We start from the raw sequence: 24,702 nt of genomic DNA, 5'->3' as shown, positions 1-24,702 counted from the left end.
CGAATATCATTCTGCTCTTTATTTAACCGTGTCTGTAACCTTATTCTTTAAACATGGCATGACCATACAATTTCAGTTATAGCTAACAAAAATTAGTACCAGTATCATTTCCAGTTCCAACGCCAGCCGCTATCGTTTTCATGTTGAAACATGCTCCTAGTCCATCTTAGTAACATGGTTTACTTAATAACACGACGGCAAGTTCTGCATGCTGTTTATATTTGTCAAGTTACTTACAAGCTAAGGTGTGTTTCTATATATGCTGATTTCAATAGTACTCCTGGCATAGCTGACAAAGCGAAATAGTGTTGTAAATGATGTAGTTATTTTTTTTATCTCAGGTAACATGTATTTTAATGTTTCGTTTGTTTCAACTTCATTAGCATATATACATTACCATACCCAAAAACAAGAGAAAAAACAAAAATTACCGGAGATAAAAATATAAGTACAACATAAACATAAATCTGAGATATCTCAATACTCAGAAAATAACTCGGTTTACTACTCATACTACTCAGTGATTTTAAGACCTAAGCATTTTATTTTTGGTGTGTATGCATGTGTTTGAGTGTGTGCAGTGTGAGTGAAATTCACACTGTTCAAATTTTGAGTGAAACAGCGGCTAAAAAGCACTGCCGAATAGCACGGATAGTTAGAACAGTTGATTTGGACGAATGCTCGCAATGCGTAACTGATCATTAATCACGGAACGTTCCTGTAATGATTCAGGCCTTTAACAGTTGCGTGTTTGAGGCTTTTTGTTTTCTGTCTTTTTTTCCTAAAAAGAAAGATAGAAGATTTAAAGGAGAAAAATACTGTGGACGGTCAGGTAGAAATTGGGCTGAACATTCATGACGGAAGAGTATAATCGGCTGACCGCTTTCACATTGCTTAAGCTGAAGTACTGTGGCTACACATGCCCGATATTTGGGAAGGGTGTTAAGGGTCTTCAAAAGACTAAATGCCCCACAGACGTAAAATTTAATAGAATTTCTACGATATGGCTTTTCTCTTTGAGAGTGCCAAGTGATAAACAGAGTGGCTCCGAAGCTGACTAGTTTTGCTTGAGCGGGGATACAGTGAAACCGAGTGTACCTCTTATTTTGGAAAAAAATGGTTTTCCTCTGAGATTCTATAACTTCAAGCAGACAGAAAGCAATTTATAAAGTTACGTTAACTTCTACTTTGTTTAAAGGCCTCCGGCAAATGCAGCTGATCGTGTGATGCTAATTACTAATAAATCACTAAGAGACGTAAGAGAGAAACAAGGAAAAAAATGATATCATAAAAGTTGAGTGAACAGAAAATTTGACTATTCCCTTGACAAAAGCTTTATTTTTTTCGTACATCGGATTGCCAAGTGTTCATCTACGCATATTGAAACGATGCCTGTTCGTTCAGTTTTACTTCTTTTGCTTAATTCAGCATGTTTTGAGCAAAAGATGGACAAATTATGAAATATGTTTGTGATACAGTTTCCTGCTTCTTTTATGGTTGAATTTAATGAGGTTTAATTACCTCATGCACTAAAGACAATGACATGCCAGGAGGGCAAAACCAGAGCAATCAAGTTCGAAAAAATAACAAGATCAACCTTAAAACATATCATTTCTTTCATAACACAAGAAAAGTTTAGCTTTGAAAAAGACGGAAGAAATAATTACGCTGAACCAACCGAAACGACAGGTTGTTAACTTTAATGAGCGCTACTAAATAGAATCGGACCACTTGTTTAACTCTGCCCGCGATAGAAGGTTAATATATAGATTTAGGACATTTAGCAATTCACTATTTTCACATAGGTAGACCATAACATATACATACAAACATGTATGTTTTTTTACTTGTAGCCTTATACAATAAATAGTATATCAACTATTTCCAAATAATGCACCTTGTTTTACCCCCCCCCCCCCCATCAAAAAAAGAATAATAATAATTAAAAAAATAAGAAAAATGATTTAATAAAAAAAATTGATTAACCGTTGTCTTCGATTTCCCCTGGGACAACTGTAATACCCAAGGAAAAATTGAAAACAATGCTTCTGCATTTTTTTGGAGGGAGGCGGAGAAAAAAAGATGCATCATGGTCTATGTGACAATGGCGAATAGCTAGAAGCGAAGCTCGCGTTCTTCCATTTATGCATTTATAATTTACTCCAGACAATGAACTTGGAATCACTGCAAAGAAATCAACCAATCTATACTTTAGGGGAGGACCAAACGACTTTCTGTGATCAATCAAAAGCTAATAACTGGTCAGCGAAAAACCTACAAAAACACGTGACCTCAATGAGATAGCACCTGAGCCCGCGATACGGCTATGACATCCTGATCAGCGGATACGGGCAAAATATTGTCAAACTCTTGGCAATAAGCCAAACTCATCAATTCGAATTATTTTTGGCAGATAAACCTTCAAAATTTCTGAAAAAAGTTGCCCGGCTTCTAGGTAAGATAAAAAATACCGTAAGCTTAAGATTTATAAGTTTATCTTTTCCAAAAAAAAATCGTCCTCTGAGAGGACATGTCCTTAGTGGTAATGGATAGTCTTTACAATGAAGAGGGGAAATGGCCAGTACCTATAAATGTATGGTCTGGAGGAAAAACGTTCACGCCGTGTGCTGCGAGGAAAATTATTTTCCAAAAGGAAAATTTAAATATCATTATTTCATCAAATGTTAATAGTTTGTTTTACTCAGTGTACCTTGTTTTTTCTTTCTTTTCTTTTTTCAGTAAGTTTGTTTCTTATTGCCAATTTCTTTGCCGTGCGTTATCTGTGGGACATATGTAACGCGGATAAATGCTGAGTCGTGACACATCGCGCGGCAGACTTTTTTACTTGCCTTGTTTACGTTCGCACGTATTGCGTGCCTGTTAAAACTTTGAATCAAAACGAGCGAACTCGTTTCTTCTTTACTTACGTTTGTTTGCTAATTGCCGCCAATTTAAATAAAGGACGTATGCAAAGGCCATAGCATCCATGATTTATATTACCCTATTCTTACCTCATCCACTTGCTTGGTGGCCTTGCTTGTTTCCTCTTCCATGAGTATATATTTTATGCAAAGTAACTTCATCTGTGCTTTGTATGGGACAGGAAAATGTAGCTTTTCAACATCACGTGATCCTTCGAGTTTGACTTCATGCAGAGGGACCACTTAGGATTCCGTACAAAACTTTAAGGCAACTTACGTTCGTATTATTTTTCAATTGGCGTAATCCAATTTATTTAAATTAATGTTTGGCCACTAAATGTGGTTTAAACTTTGTTTTCTGCTTCTGTTATGGTCATTCTTAAAGGCATCTTCGCTTTGAAATGCAGGCCCAGGATGCGGTTCTTGAGGCTCAGCATTGAATAATATATTTCTTTTGTTTTACTTCCCCAAGCTTCGGAGCCAAGTATGAATTTTCATATAACGAAAATTGATTTAGAGAGAAATTGTAAATATTATTTTGCCACTCACAGTAGTCTCTGTCCCTACCTGGTCCATCCACATTTCCAGGTTGTCCCACGATAGGCCCGTCTGGCTTTTGCAGTCCTGAATACGTGTCTGGCAGGGGACAACAGTGTATTTGTGACCTAAGATGTAGGTATTTTTGGCCAAGTAACAGACCTGACAAGTCAAACTTGGCTACACCGTACGGATCCCATGGCTTATCACGGCTGCTGAACGGGTTGTGGGTAGTGCGGCGACCTAACAACAATAATCATAGCACAAGTTCACGGAGCTCATATCTCTATTTTCCATGATTTTCCGTCGCTGGTATTTTTTAACCTTGAATAGGGGCAATTGACAAATGGTAAACACAGGATGTTTCGGTGACTTCAATAGCAACCAAGAATCCATTTTTCGGAAATTCACACCTCACGAGCAGCGCTAATTGTTAACCGTTTTGTGCCACTTGTTTGGTTCACATGCCAAGTGGTTCCTAACTTGTGACCAGACACCACACTACTCATTTTGTGCAATTTACCTCGTCGCTCTTGTAGAGCTATTTAGTCATCCGTCATAAATCAAATACAATTGAACTGTGGTGAAGGAGCACTCTTGGTATTAAAAGTTCACTGATCGACTTTTTATTGAGTGGCACTGTTTCTTGACGTTCTTCCCATTTTAAATGCTAAAAAGGCTGGTTCGGTCTTTCTTTTAGTAAGAAATTACTTTAGACATATTCCATAAAACAACTGTCGTGATCTGTACAAACTCGCCAATCCAGTTACCAATAACTCTGTTTCGCTAAACAATGCATATTAAACCTTTAAATTTGGAGATTAGACTAACTATGTGTACAATCAACTCTCTCTAAGACGGACATCTTTATGGGACCGGCACTGTGTCCACTTTGAAGAGATGTTCTTCTCGTAGAGAGTCAAAAAAAAAGGGGAGTAAAGAAAGGCAGGGACCAACTCTACATGTAGGTTAGCCTACGAGCAAGTTCTCTGGGTCGTTATGGCGGCGGGGCGGGAAAACGAAGGAGAGCTTGCAACTACATTTTTGGAATTTAAATTCAGCCTCCAATTTCCCCGTGGCTCCCCGTCGAATGAGCTGTCAGATTTCCGCCAACCAGCGTGAATTTAAACAAACATTGAAAAACACGTGCCAAGGGTAATGACGTCATTACTGTCATCTCCGCTAGTCAGCATTTCGCATCGACTTTTTCGATGCAGATGTTCAAATTCCAGAGACATAATTGCAAGTCCTTTCTTTTCCCGCTCTGCCGCCAGAGCATCCCGGAGGGCTTGCTCGCAGGCTACATGCAGGTTCTCATTATACCGAGGTGTTAACTTCTTGTAGAGGTGTTCGTTAGGAGAGAGTCGACTGCAGTTCGAAACTCCTCTTATACCAAAGAAATGAAAACGTTCGCAGCTGTAACTTATTCGGTTAATTCGCCTGTCTCTTACCTGCCACAAGGCTAACGTTATTTATCATCTCATCCTCTGGATTTTCGCCGAATAAACTTGGTTTGGGTTTCTTTTGTTCTATCTTACGATCCCTATCATGGAACTCAACCTGAAAATGGGGCCCTTGAAGATATTCCGCCAGACCACCTTTATCTAATGTGCCTAGAAGGACCACATTTACGTCTTCCCAGAACACATCGCTGCCTTGCTGTCGACCGGTACTTTCGTGAACAGGCTGTTTGTAAAATTGGTATGAAACGTTGGCGGGCTTGCATCTGAGATAAAGAAAATAGACCTTATTAGTAAGATCACACAAAACTTTTAAATGTGGCTAAATGAAATTTAGGCAAAGTTAACCTCGAAGCAATGCTGATCAGCAGTTTTCCCACTGAGAGCTGAAAATTTGAGCCCAATACACCGAATGGTTTTGGAGAAATTCTCTTCTAAAAACTTGAAATTGTATAGAGAATGTATGGCTCATTATTAACTTTTTTGTCACCCAGCAATTTCTCAGCTTTTAATGACTGATATTTCCTTCAATATTGCTTGCAAAGAGCTGAACATTGCACAAATTGCTCAACTTAATCAGCTCTTTCAACTTTTGCATTTAGTTTGCATGTACGCCCACGGATACTTTGAGTTAAGTCGTATGCTAATGAGGAAAAATGTAAACAATAACGTCATTAAAGACTCGCCTATAAGCTAAGAGTTTTACAAAGTTATTTCCCCCCATATTCTTAAGCCATGCGTTTGCCTTAATTGCAGGGTTATTAAAACGACTTTTGCACTCACATTGAGATAGGACGCTTGGGTACTAGACCACATTATCCTTATTGGGGAATACAAATTTATGTTAGTGGAATTTGTCCTAAAAAGGATTTTGCACCCAGTTATTTTGTAAGAAGCCTCATGCAAAGGGTCACCTCGTTTATAATCAGATCATAAACAAAGTAGAATTTATAATCGTAAAAAATAGCATACATTTTGTCCTTTTGTACGATCTCATTCAATTCTACGAAACCATACACAACCAAAAAATAGCATCAAGTCAAGGGGACCAGGAAACGCGTTTGAAAAGGCGAACCTAGTTTAGAATCTATCATTTTCATCTAATTAAAATACGCTGTTTAACACCACCCAAAGAGCATTTTTAACGCGGCCCGTAAATTCAGGCCGAAGGACAGGTTTAACTTACATTTACAGAGAAACAAAAGGAAGTTTTTGATTGGATGAAAGTGGCGCCAGATTTTTCAGCTAGTCACATAGCGTAGAAGTGTAAACCAAAGCAATTAAGACATCTGATAATCATTTTTCAATCTTTTTCACAAAACTGACGTAATGGAGTGGAACCTGAATACTTTTAATAATCCAACAACCGCGGGTGCCTCGCTGGCAACCGCTTGATAAAGGTTCGAATTGAAGAAGTGAGGAGAAATGTTGGATCAATTTAGGTTCCTGGGAAACTGCCCACCTACCCCTCCCCTAACCCAACATTTTGCCCCAAGTGAGAAGTAAGTGTTAATGTTAACTTAGGGGAGGGGTAGGTAGGCAGCTTCCCAGAAACCTTGAAAGGGACAGGTTCACGGTTCAGCGCATGCTCATCAATTAAATTGCTTTTTTCCAATTTATTATTAATTCTATCGTTTAATAATCCCACTCACATGTATCAGCGATCTCAGAGTGTATTTCAAAGTAGAAGTGTATTTCAGAGTGACCTGAAGTAGCATGGAGGTGTATATTAAAATCGAACAAAAAACCAACATTGCCAACGTTGAATTTACTGTTGACCCGAAGGTTTTATTCCATGGTTAATGAATTTACAGCTGTTTGCGCATAAGTTGATCAAGTGACTGCCAGGGAAGTGTAAAGATTGGTTCTTTGACAACATTATGACGTGATCATATTGCTTGCATAGACGATACAGCTTGTTTAGGGAGAAAAAACGCATTTTGATTAATGAGCATGCGCTGAACCGTGAAACCTTCCATTTAATACGGGGATTCCCAAATGCACGTTTTAGTTTAATGCAATATTAGGCAATGGAAATCACCTTCAAAGATCAACTGAAAACGCTTCAATTGTACAAAGAAAAGACAAGTAAATCTTTAGTTTTAAGGTATTTTTATTGACAGCCTTGCTGTACGCCCTGATTATTTTTATTCAAGGCACTACACTTAAAATTTGCCGTATCCATAATACGTATTTCAAACCGAGGGTAGATTGTCATTAATGAAAAAAGCTGTACATGTGGTATTAAGAGTAATTAAATTGCCATGGAAATAATTGTTTAAAACTTTCGTTTGTACATATACAGAGATCATTTGAAATAAATTTATGACAAAAATTCTGAACGTTTTGACGTCCTTTGAGCGCCTTTAGTGTTGAGGCATCTTCAGATTCCGCGAAATAAATTAGTTATAGAACATAAAAACTCTGTGTGTGTTTTTAAAATGTGACTACTGTAACGATTGAATTTCCTGAGGCACTGTTAATTATGCTGTACAGGGCGGTTGAACTTTCCACTCTACGGAGAAAATCGCGCGGTGGGAAAAACGCAATAAAAGCTTTTGAGCAGTACTTTAAGCGAAGCGCTATTTGTAAGCTTCTTGTTTCATTTTACATTTTTTAGTAGAAAATTTTAAATTCTTTTAAGATTAAGCTTTTGCCAATTTCGAAGAGGGGTGATACCGCCAATTATTTTCAGCTCAGTTCTGAGGTTACAAGGACAATTGAAAGCATACCGAAGAAGATATATTTAATATACGCGTAAACAAGTGTTAGCTGCAAATGTCCACCACAGGAAAAAGATGATTGTTCCTCTCTTCATCTGTTAACGGTTCAATAGGTCGACGGCAAAGAATGTCTTTGTCTTTGTAGTACAACCTGTTGGAGAACAATTGATAACCAATTGATTTCTTTGCTAAGTATCATTTGTTCCGGTGACAAGAAAGGATAGAATACGGTCGAACTTTTACTGACGGCAACTTCGCTTGTCCCAGCTTGGCGGACAGTCAGGAAAAGGTTTTTTTTATAGTGGAAGTGCTCTTAGATTACCAGATAGCTTACAGGCACTCACATAACACTCACATAATAATCAAATATAGTCAACTCCCTTTATAGAGGACACTGTAAACACCTTGAGTTAGTGTCCTCATTATCGAGAGTCAGTAATAGCGGGAGTTTATTCCAGTCAAACATCTCTAATGTATTCTTGCTGGAACTTAGCTGCTGTCCGTATTATTGGCGTGTCCGTTATAGAGGGGTTTCCGCAAGGCAAGAGTTGACTCTATAAGCTTGACGGAGGATTTGCAATTGGGAAGAACAAGTAATAAATCCAGCTAGTGATTGGAGCGGGACTCGAACCCGGAACCACCGGAGTCCGACGCGCTAACCACTCGGCCATGCTGTCTCCGTAACAGTCTATCCATTCCTGCCCATTAAAACCACGTATAGCCTGCAAGCAAGCTCTCCTGGGCGCTCTGGCGGCGGGGCGGGAAAAGGAAGAGAGCTTGTAACTACGTCTCTGGAATTTGAACTCCACCTTCAATTCCCCTGTGGCTCCCCGTCGATTGAGCTGTCAGATTTCCGCCAATCAGCGCGAAGCGGAAACGAGTTCGAATGTAAACAAACATTTAAAAACACGTGCCGAGGGTAATAACGTCATTACTAATGTCATCTCCGCCAATCAGCATTTCGCATAGACTTTTTTGATGCAGACATTCAAATTCCAAAGCTCTCGTTCCTTTTCCCACCCCGCCGCCAGAGCGCCCCGGAGAGCTTGCTCGCAGGCTAAACCACGTATACTAACACTTACCCTTGGGGATAAAAGTGTAGTTGGTTTAGTATCCCCCCTTTTTTTGGATATTAGTCACTCGTTATTAACATCTTCGACCAACGTACCTAAAATCATGGCCCTTTAGGCTCTTAAACTTCTCATGTTCCAGGTCCGCTATAGGCACCTTATTCCTCTCCAGTAACCAGCCCTCCTTTTCAAAAGGTCCCGGGTAAAATCCTCGTTTCTCTTCTTCAGTGCATTTCCTCCTTATCGGCTCTAACCTCCCAGTTTTTCTTGCTGGTGTATCAACGTTGGGGTTTGCAACGACTCCAAGTGAGGGAATTTCCTCTAGCGTAAGTCCTGCTCGCGAAAGCGATAACTTTTTCGGAGAGTTTTTAAGAAGTCCTTCCAGCTATGAAAGCTGGTTAGAGGCCCTAGGACCGCGGTCCTCGAGTTCAGTTTCTGGTAAACAACGATGCGTGCGAAATACAATGTCGTCTACCACAATTTTTTCCCGCCACTGACGCGTAAATGCCAATGCTGCTTCGTTCTGTTCCTGCTCTTTTGTGTCGCCGGCCTCGTGAACAGAGAGCACTGGGTTCTTGTCGAAGAAGGGAGGTGGAACAGAGAGTAAATTCAGATCACTATCACGATATTCCCATGGAAAGTTTTCCCTGCAGGGTGAAGAAAATAAAGTCTAAGACTTTTGCCTTCAAAGACGCTTAACCTTTGACATGTCCATCAAGTCCCGCTGCAAGCATGCGTGCCACATGCAAGAAAAATACAAAACGACTGCAAGCTACATGCAAACCACTTGCAAATTCGAAGTAGGAAATAAGATAACCACATGGGATATTTTCTCATGATGTCAAAGTCGATATGTTGTAAGCAGATTTGTGGGAGTTACGCTTTTTAGCGGAGGGGGGGGGGGGGGGGGGGGGCGGTGGTATGAGTGAAAACGATTTATATTTTGCAATCAGAGATCGTGCCACATGATGGTTCCGGAAAGTGAAGTCCCAAATAAGGATGTTGGTATGTCGGTGACCGGGGCTGAAGTTTCCAAAAATCTGGGTGGTCAACATCGAGTACAAATTTCTCACAGCAAATCAGAGGAGCAAAGATTGCATTCCTAGCAGTCAAAGAAGCTTTAACTACATGACTCGTGTACTTACCTGTCTACTGTAGGCTTCAAAATGTTGGCGTGCAAAATATTTTCTTTCCATGGCTGAAAAGAAAAGAGAGGAAAAGACATGTTAATCCTATCATCCGTTAAACCGTTGTCGAAATTTAAATTTAAATTTTAACTTGTAATACTATCATTGGTTGTCTTTACACTAGGCTGTTAAGTAAGACTTGAGAGCTGCTAAGCTTTACTTAACCAAAAAATACGTGTGAAGGCCTTACTAAAATCTCATTCCGACAAGTAACCTTACTTTGCATTCCATTAAAGTCGGAAAGTTGAAACGATTCAAGAAAGTTTCAAGTGACTTGAAAACCATCCTTAAAACTGACTTAGCGAACTTGCGGTTTCTAAGCTTTGAGAAAGGCGAAGCATGTCAATCAATCTTAATTATTTTGTGTGGGAAACTAGGCTTAAGTAAACCTGAAGTAAAAAGGATAGGTTGTGTGTGAAGCTTAATTGCAGGGTTATTAAAACGGCTTTTGCGCTCACCTTGGGATAGGACGCTTGGGTACTAGACCACATTATCCTTATTGGGGAATACAAATTTATGTTAGTGGAATTTGTCCTAAAAAGGATTTTACACCCAGTTATTTTGTAAGAAGCCCCTTGCAAAGGGTTATTTTCGTACCTCGTTTATAAACAGATCATAAACAAAGCAGAATTTATAATGTTAAAAAATAGCCATACATTTTTTCCTTTTGTAAGATCCCATTCAATTCTACGAAACCATACACAACCAAAAAATAGCATCAAGTCAAGGGGACCAGGAAACGCGTTTGAAAAGGCGAACCTAGTTTAGAATCTATCATTTTCATCTAATTAAAATACGCTGTTTAACACTGCCCAAAGAGCATTTTTAACGCGGCCCGTAAATTCAGGCTGAAGGACAGGTTTAACTTACATTTACAGAGAAACAAAAGGAAGTTTTTGATTGGATGAAAGTGGCGCCAGATTTTCCAGCCAATCACATAGCGTAGAAGTGTAAACCAAAGCAATTAAGAAATCTGATAATCATTTTTCAATCTTTTTCACAAAACTGAAGTAATGGAGTGGGAACCTGAATACTTTTAATACTCCAACAACCGCGGGTGCCTCGCTGGCAACGGCTTGATAAAGGTTCGAAGTGAAGAAGTGAGGAGAAATGTTGGATCAATTTAGGTTCCTGGGAAACTGCCCACCTACCCCTCCCCTAACCCAACATCTTGCCCCAAGTGAGAAGTAAGTGTTAATGTTAACTTAGGGGAGGGGTAGGTAGGCAGCTTCCCAGAAACCTAAATTTTAGGCTAACAAGGTTCAGCGCATGCTCATTAAGTTTTTTTAATGCTCATTAACTTTTTTTCCAATTTATTATTAATTCTATCGTTTAATAATCCCACTCACATGTATCTCAGCGATCTCAGAGTGTATTTCAAAGTAGAGGTGTATTTCAGAGTGACCTGAAGTAGCATGAAGGTGTACTAAAATCGCAGAAATAACCAACACTACCAACGTTGACCCGAAGGTTTTATTCCATGGTTGATGAATTTACAGATATTTGCACATAAGTTGATCAAGTGACTGCCACGGAAGTATGCAGATTGGGTCTTTGACAACATAATGACATGATCATATTGCTTGCATAGACGATACAGCATGTCTCGGCAGAAAGACGCATTTTGATTAACGAGCATGCGCTGAACCGCAAAACCTTTCATTTGATACGGGGATTCCCAAATGCAGGCCTCAATTTGATGCAATATCAGGCAATCGAAATCACCTTCAAAGATCAAGTAAAAACGCTTCAATTGTACAAAGAAAAGACAAGAAAATCTTTAGTTTTAAGGTATTTTTATTGAAAGCCTTGCTGTACGCCCTGATCATTTTTATTCAAGGCACTATACTTAAAGTTTGCTGTATCCATAATACATATTTCAAACCAAGGGTAGATTGTCATTAATGAAAAAAGCTGTACATGTGTTATTAAGAGTAATTAAATTGCCATGGAAATAATTCTTTAAAACTTTCGTTTGTACATATACAGAGATCATTTGAAATAAATTTATGACAAAAAGTCTGAACGTTTTGACGTCCTTTGAGCGCCTTTAGTGTTGAGGCATCTTCAGATTCCGCAAAATAAATTAGTTATAGAACATAAAAACTCTGTGTTTTTTTAAAATGTGACTTTTTTTTACTGTAACGATTGAATTTCCTGAGGCACTGTTAATTATGCTGTACAGGGCGGTTGAACTTTCCACTCTACGGAGAAAATCGCGCGGTGGGAAAAACTCAATAAAAGCTTTTGAACAATACTTTAAGCGAAGCGCTATTTGTAAGCTGCTTGTTTCATTTTTACATTTTTAGTGGAAAATTTTAAATTCTTTTAAGATTAAGCTTTTGCCAATTTCGAAGAGAAGTGATACCACCAATTATTTTCAGCTGAGTTCTGAGGTTACAAGGACAATTGAAAGCACACCTAAGATAAATTTAATATACGCGTAAGCTAGTGTTAGCTGCAAATGTCCACCACGGGAAAAAGATGATTGTTCCTCTCTTCCTCTGTTAATGGTTCAATAGGTCGACGGCAAAGAATATCTTTGTCTTTATAGTACAACCTGTTGGAGAACAATTGATAGCCAAAGTTATTCTCAAGAATATTGTGAAGCTTAGCTTGAGTTCTTTGCTTAGTATCATTTGTTCCGGTGACAAGACAGGATAGAATACGGTCGAATTTTTACTAACGGCAACTTCGCTTGTCCCGGTCTGGCGGGCAGTCAGGAAAAGGTTTGTTTATTGTGGAAGTGCTCTTAGATTACCAGATAGCTTACAGGCACAACACTCACATAATAATCAAATATAGTAACTCCCTTTATAGAGGACACTGTAAACACCTTAAGTTAGTGTCCTCATTAGCAAGAGTCGGTAATAGCGGGAGTTTCTTTCGGTCAAACATCTCTAACATATTCTTCCCTGGGATTTATCTGCTGTCCGTGTTATCGGGGTGTCTGTTATAGCGGGGTGTTCGCAAGGCGAGAGTTGACAGCACTTATCCATTCACTTATCACTTATCCGTTCCATTTTGCTATCCATCCCTTGAAAATCCGGGACTTGGTTTAGTCCCCCCCCACCCCCACTCCTTTTTGGATACTAGTCACTAGTTATTGACAGCTTCGACCAACATACCTAAAATCATGGCCCTTTAGGCTCTTAAACTTCTCATGTTCCTGATCCGCTATAGGCACCTTATTCCTCTCCAGTAACCAGCCCTCCTTTTCAAAAGGTCCCGGGTAAAATCCTCGCTTCTCTTCTTCAGTGCATTTCCTCCTTATCGGCTCTAACCTCCCAGTTTTTCTTGCTGGTGTATCAACATTGGGGTTTGCAATGACTCCAAGTGAGGGAATTTCCTCTAGCGTAAGTCCTGCTCGCGAAAGCGATAACTTTTTCGGAGAGTTTTTAAGAAGTCCTTCCAGCTTTGAAAGCTGGTTAGAGGCCCTAGGACCGCGGTCCTCGAGTTCAGTTTCTGGTAAACAACGATGCGTGCGAAAGACAATGTCGTCTACCACAATTTTTTCCCGCCACTGACGCGTAAATGCCAATGCTGCATCACTCTGTTCCTGCTCTTTTGTGTCGCCGGCCGCGTGAACAGAGAGCACTGGGTTCTTGTCAAAGAAGGGAGGTGGAACAGAGAGTAAATTCAGATCACTGTCACGATACTCCCATGGAAAGTTTTCCCTGCAGGGTGAAGAAAATAAAGACTTTTGCCTTCAAAGACGCTTGATAACATCTGATATGTCCATCATGTCGCGGCCGAGAAACGTGCATGCCACATGCAAGACAAATACAAAACGACTGCAAGTTACATGCAAACCATGTGCAAGCTCGACGTAGGAGATACATGGGGTATTTTCTCATGATGTCAAGATCGCCATGTTGTAAGCAGATTTGTGGGAGTTACGCCTTTTAGCGGGGGGGGGGGGGGGGTTGGGGGGGTATGAGTGAAAACGCTTTATATTTTGCAATCAGGACTCGTGCCACATGATGGTTCCGGAAAGTGAAGTCCCAAAGAAGGCTGTGGGTATGTTGGTGACAGGGGCTGAACTTTCCAAAAATCTGGGCGGTCAACATCGAGTCCAAATTTCTCACAGCAAATCAGAAAAGAAAAGATTGCACTCCTAGCAATCAAAGAAGCTTTAACTACATGACTCGTGTGCTTACCTATCTACTGTAGGCTTCAAAATGTTGGCGTGCAAAATATTGTCTTTCCATGGCTATGAAGAAAAGAGAGGAAAAGACATGTTAATCCTATCATCCGTTCAACCGTTGTCGAAATTTAAATTTAAATTTTAACTTGTAATACTATCATTGGTTGTCTTTACACTAGGCTGTTAAGTAAGACTTAAGAGCTGCTAAGTTTTACTTAACCAAAAATACGTGTGAAGGCCTAACTAAAATCTCATTCCGACAAGTAACCTTACTTTGCATTCCATTGAAGTCGGAAAGTTGAAACGATTCAAGAAAGTTTCAAGTGACTTGAAAACCATCCTTAAAACCGACTTAGCGAACTTGCGGTTTCTAAGCTTTGAGAAAGGCGAAGCATGTAAATCAATCTTAATTATTTTGTGTGGGAAACTAGGCTTAAGTAAACCTGAAGTAAAAAAGATAGGTTGTGTGTGAAGCTTTCTTTTACTTAAAGAATTTACAATTTACTTGTCTTGAAATATTTCTTAGCTTATTTAGGCTCTAGTGTAAAGACTACCATTGAGGTGCTCTCCCTTTCACCCCACCACCAGGCCATAAATGCAAATGTACATCAAGGCTTGAAATAAGCGCTCAACCGCTCGCCAAATGCGAGTTTCTTAACCTGATAATGCAATCATGAAAACGTTGCTCTAGTTTTAATTTAGCTTTTCCTTTTGAAAAGGTGAGAAAGTGCCAGCATATTAATTTCTTAACACTCATAACTTATTCCACATCAAAAGAAAGTGTAAAAAAGGCAAGGACTCCCCAAAATCTTCGAGTTTATTGAAACTCTTGAGATATATTCGTGAAACTGAGAAACAGAATGGGAGAGGAAGAAGACGACAAACCTTGTGTGACAAGCGTGACAATAATTTTGTTTTAAAAAACTTTCCGCCAATCTTCACCCTATTTTCAACAGATCTTATTGTAAAAGACCAGAAAGCATTAATGCGAAGTAAAGAACACAACAAAACGCGCAAGTAATAACCATGTCAAGTTGTCAAACACAAGCGTTTTGCCGTCCTCTTCTTTCTGCCGTCCTGTTACCTAAACTCACTATTACTACGATTAGGCCTGTTGGGTAAATTGTGGTCCAGGTAGCGAACAATCCTCGTACCTTATTAAGTTCGTCCACCCGAGCTGAGTCAGGTTTCTTAGGGTGTACGTTTGAGACCATCGAGGTCTTCTTTCCAGGGAATATAAATCCTTTATTAGTTCTCCAGAGTGCTTTGGAGTCTGTAAGTTCTCGTTTCTTTACAGTCTCTGGGTGAATGGGGAGAACTGTAGCAGAGTTGTATAAAGGGCAGTAGGTAAAACGTCTATCTTTCTCCTACGAAAGGAATAAGTAAAATTAGCTTATTCAAGCGACAATACCAAGTTTACACCATGCGAGCCGAAGTAGCCAGAGTCCAAACTTCTGGACTAGTCAAACTTAGTTTCTCTCGTTAAACTGCCTTTTTCGAGTGCGAGCATAAGTTTTTTTTTTTATAGAATGTGGTGAATATTACGCACGCTGTGATTGGCCGTTGCCCATGATTTATTTAAGTACAGACATATGGATGACGACAAAGGTAACCAAGAAATAGGTGGTAATGATCGAAGACAGGAGAAAAAAGCGGGAAAAATCAACCGGCGCCAAGAACGGATAACCAAGCAACATATAGTGATGGAAGGGTAGCGCACAACGGGTGTCAATTAATTACATACCCTGGCTAGGACTTCTCTTAGCTTTTCTTTGGCCAGTTCAGTAGAATTCAGGGTCTGTATGCTATAGTTATGCGCAGTGTATTGATGAAGATCAGTCATGTCTACAGCAATAGTGTGCGGTCTTCTTTTAGGTTCTGTTGTACGAGTCCTCATCTAAAGTAAAAAGAATTTGAAAAGATAGGTCATTTCAATCCGCAATACCAGACTTAACAGAATCAAACGCAAGTCCAAATATTGTAGAATGTACCAGGTGCTCAGATAGTAGGGACGTTGCGAAAACAAGCTTAGCGCAAATAAGACGCGCGGTATCTGGGGAAGGAGGCACGCGCTTAAGGACTGATGGGATAAAAGCGATGTCACGTTATTTCTCAGAGGGCAAACATGAGATAATTTTTTCCAATACTAGAAATCGCGGTCTAGTTTGTTTATTCTTGACAGCAGAAAATGAACAACTTTTTATATTAAAGACGAAAATAGCAAATTATGGTTGAGAGTGATCATTTTTACTTCTTTGGATGCAGTAGCGACTGTAGATGTTCTTACAGCAAGCAATAATGACGTCAATTTTGTCGAAACTCAAACCGTATATTTTGCATGACTATTTAATCGTCGTTTCATTTTAAGAGAATAAACAAAGTCGACCGCGATTTCTCGCATTGGCAAATGTTATCTTTTGTTTGCCACCTGAAATACCACGTGACATTGCTTTTATCCCATCAATCCTAGCGCGCGTGCAAAGATGGCGGGTGTAGTGAATAAGGTCTAATCCGTGTTCAGATACACCACCATCCACCTTCTCTCTCCCCAGTCCCAGCTCGTCAACTACGCCTGGCAAATCAACAAACGTAACAATAAAGATGTTTTTTTTTTTTTTATCAGCAATATTAAATATTTGTTTTACTTACAATATTCCCTTTGACGAAGTCATGTTTAACCAGTTGACCCTCTCTTTCCTTAAGAAGTGCAACATAATTAGTGTTGTAAAGGGACAAGGGTGTCCACGGCCGAGTTGTCTTGGGTCTAGGGTCCTCCAGCCGGTTGCCTGTACCAGCCTCTTCTATTTCGGATCCATTACTGGACTCTAGTTCTAGACGGCAAAAAAGAGCGATATTTGTCAACGCTCTGTTATACTGTTTAAACAGTTTTGGAATGGTATGGTACGGTGGCTTATACAAGCACAGTTAAATATACTGTATATAGCACAACCACAATTTACGGAAAATAGAAACAGAGCGAAATAGAACGAGTGCTCACGGCAATATACCGAGAAATCACGGAAACGCAACAAGTAATCAGGAAAAACACCGAAAACTCACGAAAACAAAAAGTCAACTCAAAGCGAAACACTATAAGAGCTCACAGCAAAACCAACCAAGAAATCACAGCAACACAACGAAAGCTCGCGGCAAAATATTGAGAACTCACGGAAACGCAACGAGTAATCCCGAAAAAACACCGAAAAATCACGAAAACACAAAAATAACTCTGAACTTTAATACGGCAACACAACTACAGCTCACAGTAAAACCAACCAAGAAATCACAGCAACACAAGGAGAGCTCACGCCAAAATACTGAGAACTCAAGTAAGTGAAATAATTTGTCGGGGTCAGCAGCGAAGTGAGAAAAGGATACAGCAAGGACAAATAGATTTTAGCAAGGTGCGCAGGCCGTTGGAAATGTCCTGAAATATATTTCAGGAAGATTAAGAAGGAGAAGACACCACCACACACCAGCATCATGCAGCGCAGGGAAACGGAAGAACTATACGGAGGGTTACTTGTAAAAGTGTGCAGGAAAAGTACAGAATGACCCACTTCAGACCTTAACAGGTTCTTTGAGTGTACTTCCAAGGAAGAAGAAATCAGAGACTTTAAGTGATGACAGTGCAACTTTGTCACTCTGAAGATGAAAGACCTCTTCGCCACTAAGGAAGAATGGAGAAAAACAGACTGAGATACACAAAGTCTGGAAAACAGGATGTAAAATAATAAAGTGAGTAACAAGGTCGTATAGCAAGGAAAATTAGAACAGGAGCAGTGTAAATGAGATCTTTCGTGCCCACACGTTCCCGGGCCTCCATCTTTGGTGTTAAACGCCGCGCGTCGGCCACCAGCTGTGGCACCTGGCGTTGAATAGCCTGCGAACTACAGACGTATTTCCGGTCGTCGCAGGGAGAGAAGCGACGACCGGAAATACGTTTGCAGTCCGTAGGCTAGGCGTTGAAAGGAAAGATTGCTTTTGAGGAGGTTGTTAGACGCTTTTTATTTTTATCCTTCCTACTACACTTTGCGGTCTCTGTTTCTAACCATATAACGAGAACTAGAAACGTGAGCGACTTGTAAGTGTTTTATGCGCTGGAAGTCACCATTGGTAGCCCATCTTCTATGAATGATTACATAATTCTTCCAAGTGGAGGTTTTATAAACACACATGCTCCTTAGAAGAATTACTCATGATGTTATGAAGGTATGACCACAAATCTATATATAGAGATATCCCTACATGTGTCTTTAACCATGATGAGGGACTTGTCAGAAATTAGCAGGGGGAGGGGGGGGGGGTGGAAACAGAGGGAGGGTCACAACTTTTTGAGACTGCAGAAAAGGGAGGGCTCATGAAAAATGGGCCGTTAAAAGGGGGAGGGTTATGCAAACATGTGTTCGTGATCATGTAGAGGTTCACCCACAGAAGAAAAAAGAAGTTCTTTATTTTGTAAAAAAAAAACCTGGGAGAAATAGGAGAGTCGAGTGATCAGCTGTCAGAATCAGAGTCGGACTCTTAATGCTGTCATCTAAAATGTATGTATATAGAATTACAAAGAACAGATTAGAAATATATTTTGAGCTTTCATAACACTGACTCACCCTAGTGTATTGCAAGAACTAGATTTCATCATTTATTCAAGAGGTAGCCTCCCCGCAGACGTCCTTTGGGGTTCGTTTGTCACGCATTCATTTCTGAGAAATGAATGCGTGACAAACGAACCCCAAAGGACGTCTGCGGGGAGGCTATTCAAGAGGGGGAGGGTTGTGATATCTTAGGCCAAGGTCAAGGGGAGGGTTAGCAAATTTCACTCCCATTGCAGAGATGGGTCACCTCATTTCCGAACCCAAATTTAAAATTCCCACCTCCCCTTCCCCCCTGCTAATTTCTGACAAGTCCCTAATAACTTATATCGCGACTTCTGAGAAACTGTGAGATAAGAAAATTAATTTCAAGAAAGCCCAGCTTAAGCTTGTTGACTTTTTCACTTCCTTTCTTTTGCTTTTGCAAGGTGACTGCAGTGAATAACCGCGAGAAGTGCAGCAGCCCATTTTGCTCCTCATCGACTTCTGTCAACGCCAGTAGATAAGCAAAACTACTGCCCCAGATCTACAAGTCACCTACCTCCAAAATCCTCTGCAGTCAGGGGCACTCCAAACTCTCGACTCATAGACACAATCATGTCAGCTGAAGGAAATAAGTCGTTACGAGTCACCTCTCGGAGTTTCGTGACTCTTAACATCTGCAAAAAATATGCGGTGATGACAGTTAAGCAACAACACTGACTATAAACTTGTTCCCAGCGTCATCTCGAGAGAGAGGACCTTCGGAATAAGGTCGAACAGTGATAAGGATTAGTTAGGAACTGAGGAAACTGCCCACATTAAGGGTTGTTTATAGAGTAAAGTAATTGATGTAATTTAGTGATTTCAAACACTGTAGTGTAACGGATATCATCACCACAAACTGAGGCCATGTCCACACGAATTCGGACATTTTTTTGAAACCGCATATTTTTTATCCTGATTCGTGTGGACGGTAGTCTCTTTTAGGGTCGTCACGCCCTGCGAAGGAGATTATATGGAAGGGAACTTAAACCGCTCTGGAGAGCGGTTTGAAAACAACGCGGTTTCGGTGACCGGATTCATTGGTTTTGTGTGAACGGAAGGACGATTCTTGTAGAAAAAAAGGTATGTGATTTCCGGATTCGTGTGGAGGTAGCAATTCGTGCGTCCTGCAATTACCGACAGGAAAGCTATTGTTTGGCGGTCACTCAAGCAAATCATTGCCGTGAGTTCCGTCTTCCCACAAGCGCAATGCCCCATTACCAATGAAACATTGTCAAAGCAATCCAGTTGCTGAGGAAATTACATGGCCACGCGGAGATACGAATTTCTCTTCTCGTGTTGAAAAATATTTCACTCGTTCGCGCGCTATGTATTATACAAACACCAATGAAATACCACACCTTTTCAATTCAATAGTTCTTTTGTTGTAAAAGGTGCGATTTGTTGTGTTGTTATAGCAATGGTTGGCGCGTGAAGATGACATGTTATTTTCACATGTAAAGATAATCATGTTTTCGCGCGACAGCTTACCTGGTATTTCATTGGTTCTTATTTTATAATGTTATTGTAGTTACTATATAATAGTGTATGAAGAATTAAGTAAGTATTTCGCGACAATATCAAGTCTGTCGCTCCCAGTGTTCAATAGTTCGTTTTTTTTCCAGACCTTACCTGGTCGAGTTTGGCCAATGCCTCAAAGCAGGGTTTCGGTACCAGATCCCTGACGTACAGTAGTGGATTTTGAACTATGACCTCGAGTGGCTCGTGAAGTCTAACTCGGCACAAGTCCACGTCGAGCGCTGCGTACAACCGCTCGTGAAACCGGAGAGCAGAATTGTAAAGGACATTGAACTTGGTGATATCTAAAGCAAAAGCAAAAAAATGAAGTATAACGCTTAATAACATGCAAAAGGAACGCTGAGACTTCTATTCTTGTAAGGTGTTGTGTGAACTATGCTAGAACTGCATGTACAAAAATACACTAGCTGATGCAAAAAAACAACAGCAAAAACAACAACAACAAAACACAACACAGCAACAACAACAAATTCTGCCTGCAAGAGAAAGATAGCAATTCCCTCCCGAAGGTGAGAGCAAATAAAGCAAATGTTTCTTGGCCGATTTATCCCGGCCCAAACAATACCAAACCGATCGTTACATTGCCACTTAAAGCATTTCCCGCGAATACCCATTGTCCCTATATAGAATAATTATGTACTTTTTTTAATAATAGGCATAAACACCAAATACGATAACGCATACCAACACATCTTGTAATTTTAATAAACGAGAGTCCTTTTCGGTATTCAAACAAACTGACGTTCCTCAAACCAAACACGTACTATTTCTTGACAGTTAAAAGCTACGCGCAAACGGACGCAACGACTCCCAACAATGTTGCGTTGGTTTGCACGGGGCTAAAAACCTTGACCGGTTTCAAACTTTGCGCAAAAACATCCAACAATTGCCAACAACATGCAACAGGGTGTGCAAACGGACGCAACATGTAACATCCAACAATGTTGCGTCCGTTTGAACTTGCCCGAAGTCCCAAGAGTGACCAACATCAATTTTCTCTTAACACTATCTATACCTAATCAAAAGCAAATGTTATGAGAATTGATGAAATGATCCCCTGAGAAAAAACGCTTTGATCCTTTGTCAAATTGTTATCTACATGTAATTCTGTGTGTAATGAACTGAGATTAGTCTGGAGAATTTTTTATGCGGACATTGAAACTAAAAGAGTTAACAATGTACCTACCTTCTTCCTGTGGTCTGGGTAGTTTATCCCAGAGTTTTTTGATGCCCTCATTAGCCAGACCTTCTAAAACAAACACGTGGTACTGTCCATCAAGAACTTGAAATCCTGTTATAATGTCTAATGTTTTGCTCTTTCGCTGATCTCTGCGGAGAGAAAGTAACCAGACTAATTGATGACGACTGCAGAACTCTGTCTGCTTCGTTCCCAGTCGCTCGCGTTCACTTCCCATCACTCTCCGCGCTCTGTGCTCGTTCCCATCATTCCCCTCTCTCCCTTATCGCCCGTCTCCAGGCATTCGCACTTCTTGCTTGTAAGCCTTGGCAAAGCGTGTGGAGAAGGCAAGAATTCTGTGATATCCACAGACATCCTAACCTTCAAATTTTTCGGATGACTGTTTTTTTTCCTCCTTAAATTTAAACCGCGAAACGACGAGAGATTTCTCGTTTCAGAAAGTACGAGCCTCGTACGCGCGAAGGTTCATCCCAGTCCCACTTTTCGGCTATTTTAGAGTCTGGGGTGAATATATGGTAATGCAACAAAACAACTGGGAGTTTAAAATCTTCAGACATTAATCTTCTAAGAAATTTCTTCGCATTGTTCAGCAGTGACAGAGTAAGTCCTTCAAAATGTTTCTATTTTGCCCTAAAAGACTCTAGTTCTTACCTTGAAAGTTTGTACGTTGACAAAGCAGCCTCGATCACATGTTGCGGAAGTGTGTCTAGTTCCAGGGCCCCGGCATTGACCGCTGTAATTTCTGACTGCAGTTGGCGAAGAAATGGCGCATTTTTGTATTCAAACATGTAAATTATACGACCAAAAGGGCACTGCGGACAGATAAGATAAGCAAGTTGAAGAGTGAAGCCGCATGGTTGGTTTTCAAACAAACCAATAGGAATTAGCTTAACAGAGAGTACAGAAAGAGAGAAAGAGAGGGACCGGGGGTGGGGGGTGGGTGTATTTTTGGCTACTCATTTAATTTAGCCAAGATTATGGTATTATTTAATGATCCATACAGAACTAGAACGCAAAGTGAAAACGCGAAAGAATTTCAAGTTGGACATCATGCAGCCGAAGATCCAAAACAAATCCGAACTTCCAGCACACGAATACAGCATACCAGATCAGTCCATCAATCCACGTGAACTATTAGGGCCATGATGCATTAATAGAGTATATCATAAAGACTAAGAGGAGGGAGGAAGCCTTAAAAAAGAGGGGGGGGGGGGGGTGCGTTATAACTTTTTCCTCCTAAAAGGGAGAGGGGCGCTTATTAGAGAAGAGGGGAGGGCTTAATAGAGGATTTACGGTACAGTCGAACCTCTCTAATACGGACAGCAAAAGGACAGAGCGAAGTGTCCGTATTAGAGGTGTCCGTATAAAAGAGGTCACTACGATGAGGTCACTTTTGTGACTGCAATTACAGTTTTAAGTGTTCAGTAGCTAAAACCAGGCTTACAGTCGTCTTTAAACTGCATTTAAGTTTATTAATTCACAGTACAAAGACACTGTCTTTCAGTAGCATTCAACATTGTAACATTGTACACATCAGCTACGTACGTACAGTCGTAGACAAATCACTGTTTTAAAACGAAACGAGCTACAGCGCAATGCTGCACGTAAAAAGTTGTAACGTAAAGCACAATTCTGAAAGAGTCTTTCGCTATTTTGCAAGCGCAGTAAACAATAACTATAGAGTGCAAAATGTAATAGAAAAGGTCTTTATGCTATCTGTAGTTATTCAAGCCTTAAAAAAGTCGGTTACGTTCCTCTGTACACCTTTTGCAGATCGTTGTTTTGTATACAGCGACTGGGCTTTTGAAGTCACCTTGCATAGCTCATCAGCCAGACGGGATTCACCCTGTGCAGATTCACCTGATCGGGATACAGGATTCACCTGATCACTGCAGTGTCCGTAATAAAGAGGTTAAGTTTATATGAATTTACTCTCTGGGGCCGAGATTTAGTGTCCGTTGTCCGTATTACAGAGAGTCCGTATTACAGAGGTTTTTGTGAAAGAAAATATGCCAGAATTTTGTCGGGAGTTGGAAACTGTGTCCGTACCGAGAGGTTCGACTGTAATACCAATGAACACGGACTTCAGCATCAAGGGCACCACTGGCTGCTGCTGCTGTCGGTCCATTTATGAGCTTACTGTATTCTATGCTTGATAAGTGAAGTGCTAACAGGCAGACGATACCACCGAACTTATCTATTAACAATGATTCGTTTTCTATTCACTTACGTTTTGTTTGCTAAGTGCCGGAAACTTAAATAAAGACGTACCGGAAAGGGCGACCGGTCGTTTCGCTAACGTCCCGTTCGCTAACCACTTACGTCGTTTCGCCAAGAAGCGAAACGAGAGCTGTGTATATATATATGCACATGATACAAAAAAGTGCGATACGCTTGTATATACCTCGTTCTTTCAGCCACTGATCAGGCGAAAGCAGTTGGGGAAGTGACCCAACACGTACGCGAAACGACTTCGGAAGTTAGCGAACAGGAAGTTGGCGAAACGACCGTAAACCCCGGAAAGGACAAATGGAAAGGCGAATACTTCCATGATATAAATAACCCTAAACTCACCTCATCCTCTTGCTTGGTGGCTGTGGGCTCGACAGAATTCACAGCGTTTAAAGGATAGGCAAGATCCACCTTGACCTTCAGTTCACTCCCGTGTTCCAAGTAATTAGCAACTGGCATGGGTTTATCCTCTGAAAAAGCATTTTTTGCGTGTTACTAATAATTTTCTCCTTGACCACAAGTTCATGTTGCTACGATTGTATAATTTTTCCTTTTTGTAAGCCTTTTAAAAATAGTAAGTGTTGCAAATACGTTTTATTTAAACCTCCACAGTGTCCGGCTCTCACTGAAGGAAATTGTTTTCAGCTTTATCATTTTTTGGGCAATGAGCAGAATTCTGGGAACTCATTGACTGAGCCAGTGGTAATGGATTATCACGCACGATTCCAATTGCCCCTTCAGTGAGCACATATTTTACGCAAGGTAACTTTATCTTTGTATGGGACAGGAAAATGTGGCTTTTCAACATCACGTGACGTGGTCTCGTTTGACTTCATGCAGAGGGACCACTTATGATTCAGTAAAAAAAACTTTAAGGCAACTTACGTTCGTATTATTTTTCATTTGGCGTAATCAAATTTATTTAAATTGACGTTTGGCCACTAAGTGTGGTTTAAACTTTGTTTGCTGCGTCTGTTCTGGCCATTCTTAAAGAAATCGATGCTTTACAATGAAGGCCGCCCCGGTTGTCCAACCGTCAGAAAGCGCTATCCAACGGATAAATCACGACCCA

At 40.4% G+C, this 24,702-nt stretch overlaps 1 protein-coding gene across 3 annotated transcripts in view; it reads right to left on the bottom strand.

Moving 5' to 3' along the window:
- Window positions 1-7,013: 7,013 nt before the first annotated feature.
- Window positions 7,014-24,702, bottom strand: part of LOC140923338 (uncharacterized) — a 26,059-nt gene continuing 8,370 nt past the window's right edge. Inside the window, exons 9-19 of one of the 3 annotated variants that reach the window (XR_012164152.1) lie at window positions 23,973-24,100; window positions 22,050-22,210; window positions 21,387-21,529; window positions 20,294-20,484; window positions 19,179-19,296; window positions 16,695-16,876; window positions 15,790-15,942; window positions 15,200-15,412; window positions 9,857-9,909; window positions 8,810-9,358; window positions 7,014-7,792 (exon numbers count right to left, since the gene is read on the bottom strand). Coding sequence is in view for 2 of the 3 variants with exons in the window: in XM_073373433.1 (XP_073229534.1) it covers window positions 7,687-7,792; window positions 13,027-13,575; window positions 14,059-14,111; window positions 15,200-15,412; window positions 15,790-15,942; window positions 16,695-16,876; window positions 19,179-19,296; window positions 20,294-20,484; window positions 21,387-21,529; window positions 22,050-22,210; window positions 23,973-24,100 (1,997 nt within the window). In the remaining variant the exon portion in view is untranslated. Of the gene's footprint in view, window positions 7,793-8,809; window positions 9,359-9,856; window positions 9,910-11,768; window positions 12,459-13,026; window positions 13,576-14,058; window positions 14,112-15,199; window positions 15,413-15,789; window positions 15,943-16,694; window positions 16,877-19,178; window positions 19,297-20,293; window positions 20,485-21,386; window positions 21,530-22,049; window positions 22,211-23,972; window positions 24,101-24,702 lie in introns of those variants that run through there. The other 2 variants (XM_073373433.1, XM_073373432.1) reach the window with 2 other exon arrangements.

This window comes from Porites lutea, chromosome 13, assembly GCF_958299795.1.
Source record: "Porites lutea chromosome 13, jaPorLute2.1, whole genome shotgun sequence".
Lineage (NCBI taxonomy): Eukaryota > Metazoa > Cnidaria > Anthozoa > Scleractinia > Poritidae > Porites > Porites lutea.
The sequence above is the reverse complement of the archived record's forward strand: the minus strand, read 5'-3'. Positions and strand labels throughout refer to the sequence as shown.